Raw genomic sequence first — 18,152 nt, forward strand, 5'->3', positions numbered from 1 at the left:
CAGCAGGTTGTAGAACCTCCACCAGTAGGTTGTAGAACCTCCATCAGTATCTTGTAGAACCTCCACCAGTAGGTTGTAGAACCTCCACCAGTAGGTTGTAGCGCCTCCACCAGCAGGTTGTAGCACCTCCACCAGTAGGTTGTAGCGCCTCCACCAGCAGGTTGTAGAACTTCCACCAGTAGATTGTATAACCTCCACCAGCAGGTTGTGGAACCTCCACCAGTAGGTTGTAGAACCTCCATCAGTATCTTGTAGAACCTCCACCAGTAGGTTGAAGAACATCCACCAGTAGGTTGTAGCACCTCCACCAGTAGGTTGTAGCACCTCCACCAGTAGGTTGTAGCACCTCCACCAGTAGGTTGTAGAACCTACACCAATAGGTTGTAGAACCTCCATCACTATCTTGTAGAACCTCAACCAGTATGTTGTAGAACCTCCACCAGTAGGTTGTAGAACCTCCAGTAGTATCTTGTAGAACCTCCACCAGCAGGTTGTAGAACCTCCATCAGTATATTGTAGAACCTCCACCAATAGGTTGTAGAACATGCACCTGTAGCTGAATCCATCACCTGGGTTTCCAGAGGAATGTTCTGTCCAGACTTTTTTTGCTCATACATCTCTCTGAGGCTCACTGACAAACTTTCTGCTTTCATAGCGGTCCTCACACTGATGATAAATGAATAATTGATCTGAACTTCTGTTTGTTTTTTTTCCTTCTGTTAGATAACTTGGTTTCTCTAATTTGGAGAGAATGGATGGTGAATATCCAGCTCCTTAAGGAGGAAACACAGATAAACTAGTTTCTTTTGTAAAACTCTACCATGAATATTCAGTGTAAAGAAAGTTAATCTGCATGTGTGAAGTTGCTGAACTTATACTATACACGTCTTGCACAAATGCTTTATGATTAACAGGAGGAAAACAGAAAAGTCACACCAGTAGCAGTAAGGTGAGGAGATTTATTTACACCTAAAGCGAATCATAACCAGAAACCTAGTGTAACAACAGCTTTAATTAATAACAATGTTTTAAAACTTAAAACTGTGAAAATGCAGCCTGGGCGGAAGTTCAATGGAATAAACTGGTTACTCGGCTTCATCCGCCTGCAACACAGCCAATCAGCTTTGAACCACACCTCCACGAAAGCCAATCAGAATCCAAAGTTCATCTTAAAAGGCCTCCGATCCGCAACTCATCTGCTACCTAGTGTGCAGGTGGTGGTTGCGCTGTGTGACTTCATTCAGATGACCCCGCTTCAACCCACCTTCACCATTGTAGCTAAAGCTTCATCAGAGTTTAATTCGTCTCGGACTCTTACTGCGTTCTGCGTCACATCTTAACAGGTCCGGCAGAAGACCACCAGGTTGAGCCTGGTTCTGCCAGAGGTTTCTTCCCAATGGGGAGTTTTTCTCTCCACTGTCACTTCATGCTTGCTCATCATGGACGGTCTTTAAGCCCTTTTTTATCCAAACTGGACTTTTTAAAGTGGTTTTTAACTACCGGTATGCCTTTTTAAAAACAGAAATGTTCATATCTCTTATGCTTCTAGAGGAATGAGGAAGGTATTTGTAGTACAAAATTGTATTCTAAATATTGTGCTAAAACATGAGTTACTGCTAAACTATTCTGCATTATTGGTGGTAAAGTGGAGTGAGATTTCATTTGTTTTCATCGAAATTATTTTAAGACATTACACTTTTCCTTTTTTCTCTCAGACGTCATTTCATGAAGTCATTTCATTGTATTTTTACAAAAGGCGCTTGTAGCTTTCTCAGGCAGAAAGCACAGCTGTGGATAAATGTTATTTTACACCAATGCATTTGTGTTGCTTTTGTGCTCTTATGGACAGAACTGTTTGAATACCAGTTTTTCTTTAGGGCTTAAGGTTGTTTTCAATTAACCCTGCCTCTGTTGTTTTTACCCAAGTGAAGAAAAGGGACCAAAAAAAAAAAACAGTTTGCATTGCTTCTTCTTTTGTACATAAAATACTTTTGCCTTTACTTTTCATATTATTGTGAACAATTTCCTCACTTTACTTAAGTACTTTTCTTATTCACAACTTTTACCAGAGAACCTTTCTGATACGGTATTTTTACTTTGACCTATTTTCCTTATACTTTATACACTTCTGCAGAATTTTTCCCATTTATATGAAATTAGTGGATAATTAGAAAATATAAAGAATAAACTAAACCTTTCATCTGAATTTCAATCAATTATTTTTTCACAGCGAGAAACTGTCCAGGGCTTGGTATGAATTCCCCAAATTGTAGCTGCTACCTCCCCTACTTAGCTCATATCTCCTAACCTTCTGCTTGGTCAACAGTTAGAACACTATCCAGGTAGGCAGGAAGCTCCACTCTTCTCCATTTAGGATGTCATAGGATGTCAAATTGGGACTACAGCCTCTTGGAAAAGAACAAAAAAAAAAAAAAAACTAAAATTAAATAGATGTAGATGTCAACTGAAGCTCTCAGTTATAAAAAACTAAACATATGAAGGTGTAAAAACATTAGCATGCGTCACACAGAATACATGAAAATAAATTATGTATTTTTGTTAGACTCCTGGCTGTGCTTATAATTTATTTTCTATTTTTTTTAATTAAGCCGTCCCAGTAAAACTGCTTCATGAACCCTAGAGCTGGACAAAGAGGTCATCAACCAAGCTTTTCCTACCTGGACTGATTCATTAAGAGCTACCGGACATTTCCCCTTCCTGTTCTAACCGAGAAGAACTTAGGGAACCAGAACCAGGTACCACATGAACAGGATTGGTTTGGTTTCTGAATAGTTTGGGGTGTCATCAAATGATTTGGGTCAGTCCTCCTCCAATCATCGGGAAGCTGCCATCTCTAGAAGTTCTCTGATGTCTCAGCCATTGTAGGCTGTGTTTCTGAGGGGAACAGGCTTGAGGATTGATTGGTCATCATGAACTTTTAAACCCTGTTTGTAAAAAGGAGCCCTACTGCAGGTCATTCACCCCTGCTGCCATCAGTACAATGCGACGCTACAACGGCAATAACTTGTGCAATGTATAATGTGCAAATACTATTTGATACTCTGTGTAATAACCTGTTTCTTTACACTTGATACCAGTGCCATAGTTATATAGATAAAAAAGACACTGTACTGTACATACCCCCCCAATTAAATTTATTTATATAGCGCCAAAGCACAACACACGTCATCTCAAGGCACTTTACAGTTCACCAGATCATACAGTCAAATTGATTCAATTTTCTATCTAAGGAAAACCAGTTGATTGCATCGACTCATTGACTCGGATGCAATCCTTCATACTAAGCATGCTTGTAGCGACAGTGGAGAGGAAAAACTCCCTTTTAACAGGAAGAAACCTCCAGCAGAACCAGATTGGTTAATCTGCATGTCAAGAGAAGGTGTTTGTATTGGCCTTAAGGTAAAGGATGTCATCTGTGAAACGCAATTTTAAAAGAATGAAATTCAATCTCAAATGAAGGAAAAATAAACAAATAAATGACTAATGAAAGTATAAAATCTGTAAAAAGAAAAAAGAAAAAGAAAATTCAAAAAAAATATTAGATTTTTTTAATCTAAGAAAACAACAGAGGTCTTCTAAAAATCCTTTTATGATTAAAACATTTATTTCAGATTGCATGTTTTAAACTTTCATTCACAAAACTTGTTTTTTGCTTGAAATAATAATGTAACATAATTCACTCCATACCGCTGCAGAACCTCATACCGGATTTCTGAACATTGATCTCTTTATAATGGATTTTCTGTAACAGCAACTTACAGTAAACAGAACTGCTCTTTGCAGAGGATTTGTGTTTTTCTAAGGAGCAGATTTTTCTGATGCTGCTGCTCATCAGGCTGATGGTTCAGAGCCAACTGTGCTAAAGGAAACTAACAGAGAGCAGCTGCTTATGTTTTCTAGCAACAGGATTTCACATGGTGTTTGTACGTATTCTAACCCCAAAGCTCTGGAAGAGCTCTGCTATTTGGGCCCGATCAGCAGATACCACAGTGAGAATCCAACAGGCGTGAAATCCTGTAAGTTTGGAGCAAAAATTAGAAATCTGTTCATTTTTAAATTGAATCTTTATTATTATATTATACAGGTTGTCTCATTTAGATCCAAGACAGAAACCCGTTAAAGCTAAACAATGTAAAGAGAAGTAAAGATAATTTCAGTGAGAATCCCTCCCGAACTCAGTGTTTGCAGCGTCAGCTGACAGGAAATCAGAAATTTCCTTTAAAACCCAGAATGGGAGTCTATTCACACATTGTTACCGGTACTTAAGTCAACAGAATCACAGCCAAGCTAAACCAACAGCTCTCCATGCAAATGTTCCTAGTTTCCTCTGTGGTTTGATTAAAAAAAGCTATCATAGACAAGACAAGGAATGAAAAAAACTGTCCTCCTGTTTGCTTTCTCTTCTGTGTCTTAAGGGTTGGAAACATTTCTGGAACAAAGTCTGCAAAGAATGTTTCTTCAGCAGGGTGGAGACATTCTGTAAAATATGACAAGATTCTTTGTCATGTGAAGAAAAACTGAAGCTGGAAAACTGAAATCATGAGCACTTTTCCACCAAGGCTGGATGTTTAAGGTGGTTTTCCTGCCAAAGTTCGTCCACGTCTAAAGCTCCCCTTCACACATAAGTCACACTAAGTCACATTATCAGGATGAACAACACTTAACCCCTATCCCACGTGAAAAAGTGTCCCAGTAATTTAAAAACAAATAACCCTGGCAATGGTGCATTGGATGTACCTATTATTACCTTCAGGGGGCAGTAATGCAAAATGATATGGCTTTAACTGATCAGGCCAAAGAATTTAAACATGTCACATATCGAGGACATGTGAAGAAGTCATGTATTTGCAAGAAAAATCACTATTGGTTGCCCTAAAAGGTGCAAGATGACACTATCGCCTAATTTGCTCATTTCATGTCATCCATCTGCAGGAGATTCTTTTTTGTTTTTTTTGGTTTGTCTGTTAAAGCAGAACAGAGAGATATTTGGCTAGCTGGAAGGAAAAATAGTTTATGAAGACTTTTACTGAAACAAGTAAAGAAAAATACATTAAAAATATAATTCAGCCATATAGTTCCAAACTACATATCATTTACTGGTTCAAATGCCCCATCAGCTGTTCGCCAACTGCAAAAAAAAAAAACAAATTGTGTAAAGACACATGGAGACATGAGGAGCAGAAAGGGGGAGAAAGAGCAGTAATTTTATTTAATGTGAGACAACTGTGTCAGTTAAAAAATATTTTCGTGGTTCCACTTTGCAATCTGTGTTGGCATTAGCAACAGCTTTCTCTCTGCTGCAGTGTATGATGACAGTGAAGAGTGAGAGGGGGGGAGGTGGGCTTAAGATCTATTCGCTCGGGAGGACAGAGTTCGGTGCTTCTATGTCGCCAAAGTTTCTATTAACACCGAATAAAAGTTGCTAGATCTTGTAACCCTGCTGTAATGCAAGGGATTGTGGGCAACTGCATCACTCCTAGCGGTGGCTGAGAAAGTCAGTTGGTACTAGAGGTGGAACGGTTCACAAAATCCACGGTTCGGTTCGGTTTACGGTTTCGTGGTCACGGTTTTATCTGTTGATTGTTAGGAAAATCTATTATGTCTTGTATAGTACAGCGCGTGTTGCACAATGCTTGCACACTGTTTTTGTCCACAACTTTCTTTCCGCCGTCATCGTAGGTCACTCTAAATGCAAAGTGGTCCCATACAGCAGACCTATAAAGTGCTGCTGGCGCGTCTTCCAACTCCTGTTCTTTCCCACTCGCCATACCCACACAATTCTCCACAACAACTGATTTTTTTCTGCTACACCCGGCTACGCTGCTTCTTCTTCTTGTTTACTACTGGTGGTTGGCTTTGGTCGCAGTACCGCCACCTTCTGCTCTGGAGTGTAAACGCTTCGCCTATGAGAAAAAGGTGTAGCGCATGAACCCAACGCAAAACACGTTAACCAAACCCAGACAGTCGAACCGAACGGTTCGGACGGTTTTCATAAACAGTTCCATCCCTAGTTGGTACATATGCTAACTGTATTAGTGCTAGAAAATACCCTGCTTTCTGGTTCCAGCTTCTTCCAGTTATAGTCTTTGGACCAGAGTCTTTGAAAAAGGAGCTGATTAGTCAGTCATTTGGATGGGATTAAATTGATCTCAGATAATAAAGTAAAACATTTTTTATCAGGGCCTGTCATTTAAATCCCCTAACACTGATGGACAGGATATTTCTAATTTCTAATATTCCGCAGATGAAAGGATTCTAGAAACCTCTTTGATAAGAAACTAGTCAATGCATTTGTTACTTCAAGGCTGGACTATTGTAATTCTTTACTGTCAGGAAGTCCACAAACTGTTGTTAAAAGTCTTCAGGCGATCCAAAATGCTGCAGCCAGAGTTCTAATGAAATTTAAAAAGAGAGATCATATCTCTCCTATCCTAGCTTCTCTTCATTGGCTTCCTGTTAAATCCAGAATAGAATTTAAAACCCTTCTCACATACACAGCCTTAAATAGCAAAGCTTTGCCTTATATCAGAGATCTGATTGTTTCTTATGTTCCTAACAGAGCACTTCGCTCTTAATCTGCAGGTTTACTAGTGGTTCCTAGAATTTCTTTTAGTTATCAGGCTCCTCTCCTGTGGAACCAACTACCATTTTTAGTCCGTGAGGCAGACACCCTGTCTACTTTTAAGGCTAGGCTTAAAACTTTCCTTTTTGATAAAGCTTATAGTTAAAGATAGCTCAGCTTATCCTGTATCTCTGTAGTTATGCTGCTATAGGCTTAGACTTCTGGAGAAAATTAGGATCCCTTTTCTTCATCCTGCTTCATTCTATCTCTATCATCCCATTCTACAGTATTTGTAAGTTCAATCTCTAACGTTATGCTCTCTCTGCTTTTCTCATCAAAGTACCTTCATCTAGTATGTTCCTGTTTGGCTGTGATACCATTCTGGAGAGAAATATCAGCTGTGCTGCTGCCATCAACAACTCTATTTGATGTTTTTTCAGTGTAGTCCTGTTTCTACTCACAGTGACTAACTATATGTGCTCTCTTTCCTCTGACATGGGGGCTGGCTTGGAGCTCGTCTGCCTGGCTGTGTGTCTCAGTGAACCCCAGTCGGCCTCAGCAGATGGCTGCTCACCCTAAGCCTGGTTCTGCTGGATGTTTCTTCCAGTCAAAAGGGAGTTTCCTCTCCACTGTCGCTACAAGCATGCTTGGTGTGAGGGATTGCCTTGGAGTCAATGAGTTGATGCAAAAAAACTGGTTTACCTTAGATAGAAAACTTGAAACCAATCTGACTGTTTGATCTTGTTAATTTGTTTCTTTAAAGTGTCTATAGATGACGTGTTGTGAATTGGCACTATATATATATCAAGTGAATTTAATTGAAGTACGCATTTTAAATATTATTACATTAGAAAATTTTCTTCTTTTCCATTTCAAATCAAAGGAAAATAGATTTACTTAGAGAGAAGACAAATGAACTACATTTCATGTCCAGTAAGAATGTTTGTTGTTTTCTGGTTTGGGTCTTCAGGTTATTATAACCAGAAGAATCGAAGGCCTAGTCTACTTTTCTCAAGCGACCCAAAGCTGTTGAAGTTCAGTCAGAAGAGGAAATGCCCTGAGTTGGAGGAAGCGGGAAGAGACGAAGCGGCCTGTGATGGAACTGTGAAATAAAGCAGCACAGTTCTCCTTCATATAAGCTCAGCTTGTATATTTTACTGGTAGGGATCTTCTTTTGGTGCAGGAAGGAGAAATAAAACCATCATGATGTGCAGAAAAACATCAGTCTTGAGCCATATTTTTTTTAGCAAAAAGTCACATCTCTTTATTTTAGGAATCCTGGTTCTTTTTCCTGCACTGGTTCTGCTGCAGCTGCAGGCAAACGTTCTGCAATTACAAACAATGATCACCTCCATTGAGTTATGTCCTTCAGAACATGTGCTGCTTGGAGAGCAGATCTAGTCTGAGATGTGGAAGGTCCAGTGCTGGGATTCTGAAAGCAAACAGAACCAGGTCCAGTGTTCTGTGTCATAGTGAAAGATGTCCACAAACAAACTGAATCAGGTCAGCGGAAAGAAATCTTTACAGCCTCTTCTTCTGTGGAGGCGACGTTTAGCATCAAAGGCAGAAAATAAATCGACAATGCATTGAATTATGAAATTGATTAAATTGATTCTTGAAGCAATAAAGATGTTTGAAAACAAACCTTAAACATAATCAAGCTTTGACTGCAGCAAAAACAAAATCAAACAAAACACACATCATCCAATTTTTAATTAAGGAAAAACTAAGAAGAGGAAAAAATGTAAGTTTTTACTTTAGTTTATAAATCCAATAAATCCTTTGCAACAATTTTTGCTTTATATTTTTATAAAATTCCATTTTAAGTCGAAAGTATTTTTACTTTTTTCATATTTTGATTACATCTACAAAAAAAGCAGACACATACAAACACATAAAAAAAAAAAACCCTATTTGATTATTTTCTTAAATTTATATTAGGTCAAAGTTAATTGTAATATATGTTCCTTTTTCTTTTTGCTAATGAAGTGTTCATTAAAAAAATAATAAATAAACAAAGAAAAATATAAAAAATAAATATGATTAGATAAAAGAAAATATAATTTATATAATATAATGTAGTATAATATAATATAATATACTTAAAATGACAGATACTTAAACTGTTTATTTAAATAAAGCCTTTAGGAGCTGTGAAGAAATAAAAATCACATTTCAGAGAAAACTGTGTAAACTGATTTTTCCATTAGAGCTTTTATCCTGGAGATAAAAACAAAGATTTGCTGGATGCTCGTAGGAAACTTGTTCCAGCGGAAATCTGAGTCCTTAGAGGAGCGGCCACCTCCTTACGTCTCACCTTTGGCACAAAGGAGGAGAAACTCCTCATCTGTGACCCTCTGCTGAGGGAACCAGAAGTCAGAGGAGCTGCAGGTCAGGTAACCTTCTAACATCAGCTGAACCTGAACCAGGAGCAGCAGGCGGCTGAAGGAGTCAGCAGAGGGAACCGGAACCGTTTGGCACCTTGGATGTATTGTTGGTTCCAGAACTGACTCTGACTGTAGTTAACGAGCGGACCTTAACGAACGCTGACAGAATAAATCACAAGGAGAGTTTTACAAACAACATAGGCAGGAACAAACATGACCAAGGAGCCGCAGTCAGAACCGGGCAAAGCTTTGGGACAGAACTGAACCAGTGAGAATAAACGAAGAATCTGGACCCAAAACCCCCTGAAAGGTACCAGGAGGTCCATCTGAGGGCTGGAACGGTCCCTCACTGGACCCGCTGCTGGGAGCTGAAATCCTGTTGTCCATCCGCCGGGCTGGGTTATCTTTGGTGGAGAAAAGTGGTGACATCACGCAGCTTCACCCTGCAGATCTTCAGCATCACTTCCTGAGGTTTGGATTTTAACATCCGGGGCCATAAAGCTGGATCTGATTATCGTGGCAGTTATCTTTTTTAACTAAACATCTTAAAGTTTAAACCTTAACAGTGTCAGTATAAATAGGGTCCAAGCTTTACAGTCGGACCTCCTCAGAGCTAAGATGTTGGGACCATCCTGGACGGCGCTTGGAGGAGCCTCCTTCACGCCCTGTGGAAGTCCTCATGTCTCAGGATCTTGTAAAGGACCCAGTAGAAGATGTTGAAGAAGAGGAAGGCCAGAGGGAAGCCGGCTCTCGACACTGTGTCGATTTTTTTGGCTCGGTTGATGAACAGCTTCCTCATCTCCTCCGTGCTTTTACCTCCTCCTCCTCCTCCAGGTGGATTCTGGGAAGTACTGACTGCTCCTTTAGGGGTACCCAGCACTGCTACGGCGTTGTTGATGTTGGTTTTGGAGTCCTTGGTGCTGCTGGGGGTGGACGTCACAGCAGCCGCGGAGGTCGGCCGGCTCTCATGGATCTCTCCTTCCTGTAGGAGAGGTGAGGAGGAGGAAGAAGAGGAAGAAGAGGTCACAGTTTAAATCTTCATGTACAGCTGAAACCAAAAAGGAGTTAAAATACACTGGTTGGATTTCAAATACCGGTATGTATAAAAATATATATTTTTCTAATTTTAATGATCATGTTTGTACTTAAATCTGTCAGGGCCATGATCCGGCACCTCAACACCTCTGAGGCTGATTTTGTTTCTTTAGCAGATTTCAGTACAAAATCAATAAAATAAAGAAATGTTAATATTTGATCTGCAGAGTTAGCTGCTGAAGGGACATATTTTGACACATTCAGATTATTGGGAACAGATCTATTGAGCTGAACAGGTCTGTTTCATCCATGGGTCTGATTTTTAAACACCTGAAGGTCTGATTTTCACCTGGAAAAAAATGTAACAACCATGAACATCATCCTGTTTAGATGGGACCTTTGTTCTTTGATCCCTGAGAGTTTTTGGTTTAAAATATGTAAATAGACCTAAACAAACCCCTATTTAATTCGTCGTAATTGGACTTTGATTTCTGGAGACAAGTTCTGATGAAATTAAAGGACATTAAGAAGGACATGATACAAAGAGAACACCACTGTACTTCACCCCAACTCTAAAGCACAGAGGTGGAAGCATCAGGATGTGGGAGTGAATTACTCAAAAGATTTACTGAAAGATGGACTGATGAATGGAGAGAGATTTGTTCCAATATTAATAAAAGCAAAACACATTCCAGAAAAAGAAAAAAAAAAGTTCTAAAAAAGTTCTAAAAGTGGAACTTTAAAAAGATTTCTCTATCGATATGGTTTTGAGAGTCATACTTATTGCATATCCAAAAGTTCCAACTATATTCTTTAAAAACCCTGTTTTAAGGATTTCACCCACATCATTTCTGGGCAAAATTTCAGGGTCACAAAGTTTCATTATTGAAACACAGTTTTTTTTCTTCATCTCATTTTTCAAACATCTTCTGTGTTTTCAATAATGGTGGAACAAATTTGTCTCCAAGGCAGAACATTACATAGAAATATTGAATTAAATCTGAAGGCTTTAACGAAGTTGAAGCTACAGTTTTGAAGTTTGTCTATGGATGATGTGCTTTAGCATTCCAGGTAAGTTAAAAGATGTCTGCAGGACAAGAATGTCCACATCTTAGAGGTTTGATCTGAGCCCTGGAGAACATTTGAGAGCAGAAATTATTATTATTTTTTTTTCCGACACAACCAACATTTTTTGATTTTGAGGAAATAATTTCTACTGTTATTCTGACACTAAACAAAGTGACATAACGATGCAACTCCTGGCTGAGCAGGAATAAGAAAGGCAATCAGAGGGACATGAAAAGTTATGTCCACTTAAGGGGTTTATGTGAACATCTGGTTCTAAAAATAGGGATTCTATAGATATATATTATCTTTCTTTGAGAATATATATCATGCTTTCTACCTGTCTTGATTTACTTGGAGATTATTGCATTTATTTCTCAGTAGAATCTTCTTAAAGGATGATTAATAATCTAACAGAAACTGTTGTTGCTATGAATATCAATCAAAAAGTTCAGAAAGACTTTTAGCCTAAATCTAACATCGTAAGACTTAGTAGGATGGACACTTTTTGCAGTGCAAAGCACAGATCACCCTATTTGAATTTCTAACCTACTGCTTTTTACCCTAAGGTAACCTCCAGTATCTCTGTGATGTATTTGCAGAGTAGAGCTGTTCCAGGTTCACATGAATACAGAGCTATTCGAGATGTTCCATGGCAGAAGAAAGGCTGAGTAGACTGGCAGTGATTCTGTTAACAACAAAGCCATCAATGTGGTTTCTTAAAGGAATAGTACACCCAAAACATGATTAGCTTTCATTTTCTACTCACCCCCATGCTGAACAACACTCTGGAGTACTTTTTTGATATCTCAAATGCATCTGGAGATCTGGGAGGCTTCTTGCTGTCTGCTGACATTCAAATAATGGAGGTCTATGGTGCCTGAGGCAGAAAGGTCCATAAAAGTCCACAAAAAACGTGTCAATATTCCTCCATACTACTCGTCCAATGTATTCCAAGTGTCCTGAGTGGGTAGTGTCCATAATTTACTCGAAACGAAGTCATTTAGAACGTTTTAGAGCCTAAACAGTAGTGTATAGGATTTCCTAAAAGCGCGTTCACGAGTCTACGGAAACCGCGGCAGACCAAACCAGATGAAAGTGCGCATTCAGCGTCTGCTCTGCCGATAATGCAAGTGTAGAAGAAGAAATGTGCTGTTTACCTGTGCAAAGAAAGAAACAACGAAAGAAAAATGTCTGAGGACTTCAGTGTTGAGGAAGAGCATGAGTTCTTTGCCGAGCTGAATGCGCACTTTCATCTGGTTTGGTCTGCCGCGGTTTCCGTAGACTCTTGAACGCGCTTTTAGGAAATCCTATACACTACTGTTTATGCTCTAAAAACATTCTAAATGACTTCGTTTCGAGTAAATTATGGACGCTACCCACTCAGGACACTTGGAATACATTGGACGAGCAGTATGGAGGAATATTGAGACGTTTTTTGTGGACTTTTATGGACCTTTCTGCCTCAGGCACCATAGACCTCCATTATTTGAATGTCAGCAGACAGCAAGAAGCCTCCCAGATCTCCAGATGCATTTGAGATATCAAAAAAGTACTCCAGAGTGTTGTTCAGCATGGGGGTGAGTAGAAAATGAAGGCTAATCATGTTTTGGGTGTACTATCCTTTAAAAGGATAGAATACAGGAACCTGCAGCATAGAAGCCAGGAAGCAGAGGTCTGAAGGAGTGAGAGGAGTATTAAGGAAAATATTCAATATGTGGGTAAAAGTAGTTTACTTTTTCCAGTAATACTTACATACAGTATGTCTAGTTTAGGGACTAATTATCAAAATAAAAATTTTGTTCTTAAACTCTTTCTGATCAGGTCTTAGATAACTTCTGATTAAAATATTTTTTTCATATTTATAAAATTTTATAATTTTTTTGATTATAGCTGTTTTTCAACAATTTATTATTCTTATTTATGTCAGTTATTTTATTTGTTGTTATTTTTTGCAGTTTTCTGCTGCGGTTGAATTATTAAATTACACCTTCACTGTAAATACATTGCATATTACTTTGTGTTCTCACTTTTGCAGGTACCATAACATAAGCAGTTTATTGCAGGTATATGAATAATCTCATCATCTGACTGTTGAACGCAGTGATCCATATATCTGGCAGACATGGAGGGTCCATTAAAGAAATAGTAGCTCACTGATGCCTGTTGTTTCTGGCCAGTAGGGGGCACTCTGTCTGTAGTCCTTGCTGCACCTTGCCCCAGCCCCTGAAGTGCTTTGTTCTGTTTTATAAAGTCACATGAAAAAAAGTATTCTGCTGCTAGTTTTTAATTAGATATGAAGTTTAACTCAATTTGTTCTTAATAAAGCCACTGATTCATCCCAGACATTAAATTCTACAGAGTTCAGATAAAAAGGAAGGAAACATAATAAAACCGCAGATTTATGAGGAGACACATACAGCGGCTTGGTCAGATCATCACATCGACACATGCAGACGTGCACAAACACATGCACAGTGGCTTTACCCTGTGGGGACTGCTGTAGATGTTGCTCATTGATCCATATAGAGGCTCTGCCGGTTTGAAGCCGTTGTCGGCGCTAATGCGGCGCAGGGACTCGGCTAGCTCCTCCGGATCGACGCCGCCGTTCTACCGGCCGTCAGCATGCAACAGTAGTGGTCAACAGACGGAATCGTGAAAGAAGAAACACATGATGTGCACAGACAGCAATGGATCATCCGGTCGTTTAGTCAACACTGGGTTTTCAACCAGTTGGCAAACGGCTAATGGAGTTCCACAGGGGTGTGATTCTGGGTCATCTTTGCTCTGCTAAATAAAGGGTCTAGTAGCAAATGGTTTCAAGAATCACTGAGCTGCTGAGAATTGATTCAACATTTTAGATTTCAGGGCTGAAATACATTTCAGAAAGTGTTGTTTTGATCCTCTTCTCACCCTCTCATGATCCTCTGTCTTCTCTTAACACCTAAAATCATTCAGATGGTTTTGATACCAAACAATGAAGAGTTGCAGTTGGGTCTATTTTTTTATATTTCAGTCTTTAAATTAGGCCTAATATCTAAATGTAAATGTACCTGTACAAATGCGGATGAAATGATTTCTGAAGGTTACTTCCTCTGGACAAGTCTCAGTGTCTTTGTCCTCAGGAGTACATTGCCTGTATTTAACACCAATATTACTTTAATTTTCTGAGATTTGATGGAGTCTGGAATTCCTTCAGGAGTAAATCTAAAATGTTTCTACCCCCAAAATAAAGGGAAAGGTTTTCTTTAAACTTTTCTACTTCAGAAAAGTTGACCCCAGGCTGTAGAACTACACAATAAAGCATATTTGTATTCGTGATGCCTGTTTAAAAGAAAGAAATGTGCATGAAAATTCTGTAGCTAGCTTTCTGACTGTTTTAGTTCTTATGGGTTTCACATGATGTTATGTTATTGTTTTCATTAAATGTGCCCAAAAATCTAAGACTTGCTCAAGGAACCAAAGGAACAAATCAAAACATCTAAGAGTTCAGGCAGCCATCTGGTTTTTATCCCTGTCTGTAAGAAAAGCTTTTCAGACGTCAAGATCTGATTGAAAAAAGAGGGTTGACTGAATGCAGGGTTGATCCTTTCCAAACAGAGATCCCAAACATGCACTGACAACATGCTCATCCTTTGTTTGGATGGCCTTCTGTCAGAGAAATAACACAGCTGTGGAGAGTTAAAACGCACAGAGATGCAATTAAACTTAAACTGGATCGTGCACACACACAGGAAACATGCACACATCAGGGATGTATAGGATTTAACATTTCAGATTTCCACCTCATCCAAGATTATCTTTGAACCAAGCAGTGTGATGGCAGAGTACATCCAGAAGGGGTTGGTGTGTGTGTGTGTGCTGCAAGAGTCTTTAACTCTCCGTAAGCCTCGTTGGTCAAGAACGTACCTTATTCTTGCTCTTGTTTTGCCGCCTGAAGCGCAGCAGCTCTTTGTGTTGTCTTGACACAAAGTTGACGGCTGCGTATTCCAGCAGGGCAGAGAAGACAAACAGGAGACACACAGCCATCCAGATGTCGATGGCCTTCACATAGGAGACCTGAAAACACACAAACAATCACAGAAGACCTGAAAGCAGGAGCAGGCAGTCTGAAAAAAGGTTTTCTGGGTGAGAACTAAAGCATTCACCACTTACATTGTAGAACATGATCATACTGCCAGATTTCCAGAACAAAGAAACAAAGAGCAAAACAAAACCAAACAAATAAAAAAAAAAAAAAAGAAAAATGTCAGTTTGTGAAAAGGTAACTCTCATTATCTAGAAGGGAGACACATTTCCTTCATCAGCTTGTAGAGACCAAAATAAGCAGGCATTAAAAACTGGGGTAGTCTGTAGACCCTCATCCAGCAGCCTTTAGAACCTCATCTAACAGCCTGTAGCACCTCATCCAGCAGCCTGTAGAACCTCAACCAGCAGCCTGTAGAACCTCATCTATCAGCCTATAGAACCTCATCCAGCAGCCTGTAGAACCTCAACCAGCAGCCTGTAGAACCTCATCTATCAGCCTATAGAACCTCATCCAGCAGCCTGTAGAACCTCATCCAGCAGCCTGTCGAACCTCATCCAGCAGCCTGTAGGACCTCAACCAGCAGCCTGTAGAACCTCATCCAGCAGCCTGTCGAACCTCATCCAGCAGCCTGTAGGACCTCAACCAGCAGCCTGTAGAACCTCATCCAGCAGCCTGTCGAACCTCATCCAGCAGACTGTAGCACCTCATCCAGCAGCCTGTAGAACCTCATCCAGCAGCCTGTAGAACCTCATCCAGCAGCCTGTAGAACCTCAGCCAGCAGCCTGTAGAACTTATCCAGCAGCCTGTAGAACCTCATCAAGCAGCCTGTAGAACTTATCCAGCAGCCTGTAGAACCTCATCCAGCAGCCTGTAGAACCTCCTCAAGCAGCCTGTAGAACTTATCCAGCAGCCTGTAGAACCTCAACCAGCAGCCTGTAGAACCTCAACCAGCAGCCTGTAGAACCTCAACCAGCAGCCTGTAGAACTCATCCAGCAGCCTGTAGGACTTATCCAGCAGCCTGTACAACCTCAACCAGCAGCCTGTAGAACCTCATCAAGCAGCCTGTAGAACCTCATCCAGCAACCTGTACCACCTCATCCAGCAGCCTTTAGAACTTCAACTAGCAGCCTGTAGAACTTCAACTAGCAGCCTGTAGAACCTCATCCAGCAGCCTTTAGAACCTCATCCAGCAGACTGCAGAACCTCATCCAGCAGCCTGTAGAACTTCAACTAGCAGCCTGTAGAACCTCATCCATCAGCCTATAGAACCTCATCCAGCAGCCTTTAGAACCTCATCTAACAGCCTGTAGAACCTCATCCATCAGCCTATAGAACCTCATCCAGCAGACTGCAGAACCTCATCCAGCAGCCTTTAGAACTTCAACTAGCAGCCTGTAGAACCTCATCCATCAGCCTATAGAACCTCATCCAGCAGACTGCAGAACCTCATCCAGCAGCCTTTAGAACTTCAACTAGCAGCCTGTAGAACCTCATCCATCAGCCTATAGAACCTCATCCAGCAGCCTTTAGAACCTCATCTAACAGCCTGTAGAACCTCATCCATCAGCCTATAGAACCTCATCCAGCAGACTGCAGAACCTCATCCAGCAGCCTGTAGAACTTCAACTAGCAGCCTGTAGAACCTCATCCAGCAGCCTTTAGAACTTCAACTAACAGCCTGTAGAACCTCATCCATCAGCCTATAGAACCTCATCCAGCAGCCTATAGAACCTCATCCAGCAGCCTTTAGAACCTCATCCAGCAGACTGTAGAACCTCATCCAGCAACCTGTACCACCTCATCCAGCAGACTGTAGAACCTCATCCAGCAGCATGTAGAACCTCATCAAGCAGCCTATAGAACCTCAACCAGCAGCCTGTAGAACCTGTTTTTGTAGAATAAATCTGCTATAGAAATTTCAAAAAGACATCACTGAGGCTCTGATCAGTGCTACATCCATTTTCGAGTCATAATTTCTTATTTAAGTGCTGACCAATCCGATGCCTGAATGTGTCAAAGACATGTAACTTCATTTCTGCATGAATTAATGCAGAATTCCAATGCATGTAACATCACGGAGTGCAAAGTCCTGTTCAGCAACAAAAACATGAGAAACCTCCTTAAAACACACATGTTCATTCTGAGGACGTCTATCATTTGTATGAGCACAGCATTAGAGGCTGGGATGTGTTATGCAACGCGTCTGATTTTTCCTCATGCATGCAAGATACCAGAACAGGACTGAGGGGCCGTTTGCCGCTCACGCTTCAGTAGATACATGATGTGTGGAATCAACACATGCTCATGCTTGCCCATGCAAAACATCCATTAGTATAATGAAGGCATAAAAAGGAGGCCTTTCAGGTCTCATCACACTGGGGAATAAATCACATCTGCCACAGAGAGACACATTTCCCATCCCTGCATCATCTTTTCCCTACATCCCACCAAAACACACAGATAAGGTTTACAAAAGTCCAACTCAGGGCAGGGATGATCCAGTAGGACCAGATGAAGAAGAACTGGCTACACAACATGTTCTACATACAGAAATATTTTTAGTTTATTATTAGAAACTGAATCAGAAACAGATCATTTCAAAACTAGCTCCACATCCCCATCATGTGGTCATAGTGAGGCAGTGCAGGCCATCACTGAACAGGCAGACAGCAGCTTTTCTCTACAGAATAGCTGCATTTTCACTTTATAATGTCATTCCAGCTGATGTTCTTATGTTCCGCACAGATCTCGTCAAGAGCATTTTCCTGCCATATTTTTGTGATGCCATATTTCCGGTGAATACTGGAAGTCTCACCTGAAGGTTAAAGAAAACCTTCATTTTTCCTCTTACTTCTAAATCTGTTTTGACGCAAATGACCACCTGGTCAGAAAAAAAAACAGCATTCTTAACATACACTTTGCTGATGCCAAACTCATGCTTATAACATTAGCCTGATGATGGCATGTATAGTCAGGGTTGCCCCAGTTGCTCTTCACCTGTAAGGTTATGTGGCGGAAGGAACCAGTTAGATAATCAGGGAATTTGAAGAT

General features: G+C 40.3%; 1 protein-coding gene across 2 annotated transcripts in view; it reads right to left on the reverse strand.

Annotated features, from left to right (window-relative positions):
- Nucleotides 1-8,678: 8,678 nt before the first annotated feature.
- Nucleotides 8,679-18,152, reverse strand: part of glra3 (glycine receptor, alpha 3) — a 94,366-nt gene continuing 84,892 nt past the window's right edge. The window contains exons 8-10 of one of the 2 annotated variants that reach the window (XM_038288273.1): nt 14,980-15,129; nt 13,558-13,680; nt 8,679-9,952 (exon numbers count right to left, since the gene is read on the reverse strand). In XM_038288273.1, coding sequence (XP_038144201.1) covers nt 9,629-9,952; nt 13,558-13,680; nt 14,980-15,129 — 597 coding nt within the window. In that variant the 3' untranslated portion in view covers nt 8,679-9,628. The remainder of the gene's footprint in view (nt 9,953-13,557; nt 13,681-14,979; nt 15,130-18,152) is intronic. The other variant, XM_038288274.1, reaches the window with a different exon arrangement.

This window comes from Cyprinodon tularosa, unplaced genomic scaffold, assembly GCF_016077235.1.
Source record: "Cyprinodon tularosa strain WSP-4 unplaced genomic scaffold, ASM1607723v1 ctg25, whole genome shotgun sequence".
Lineage (NCBI taxonomy): Eukaryota > Metazoa > Chordata > Actinopteri > Cyprinodontiformes > Cyprinodontidae > Cyprinodon > Cyprinodon tularosa.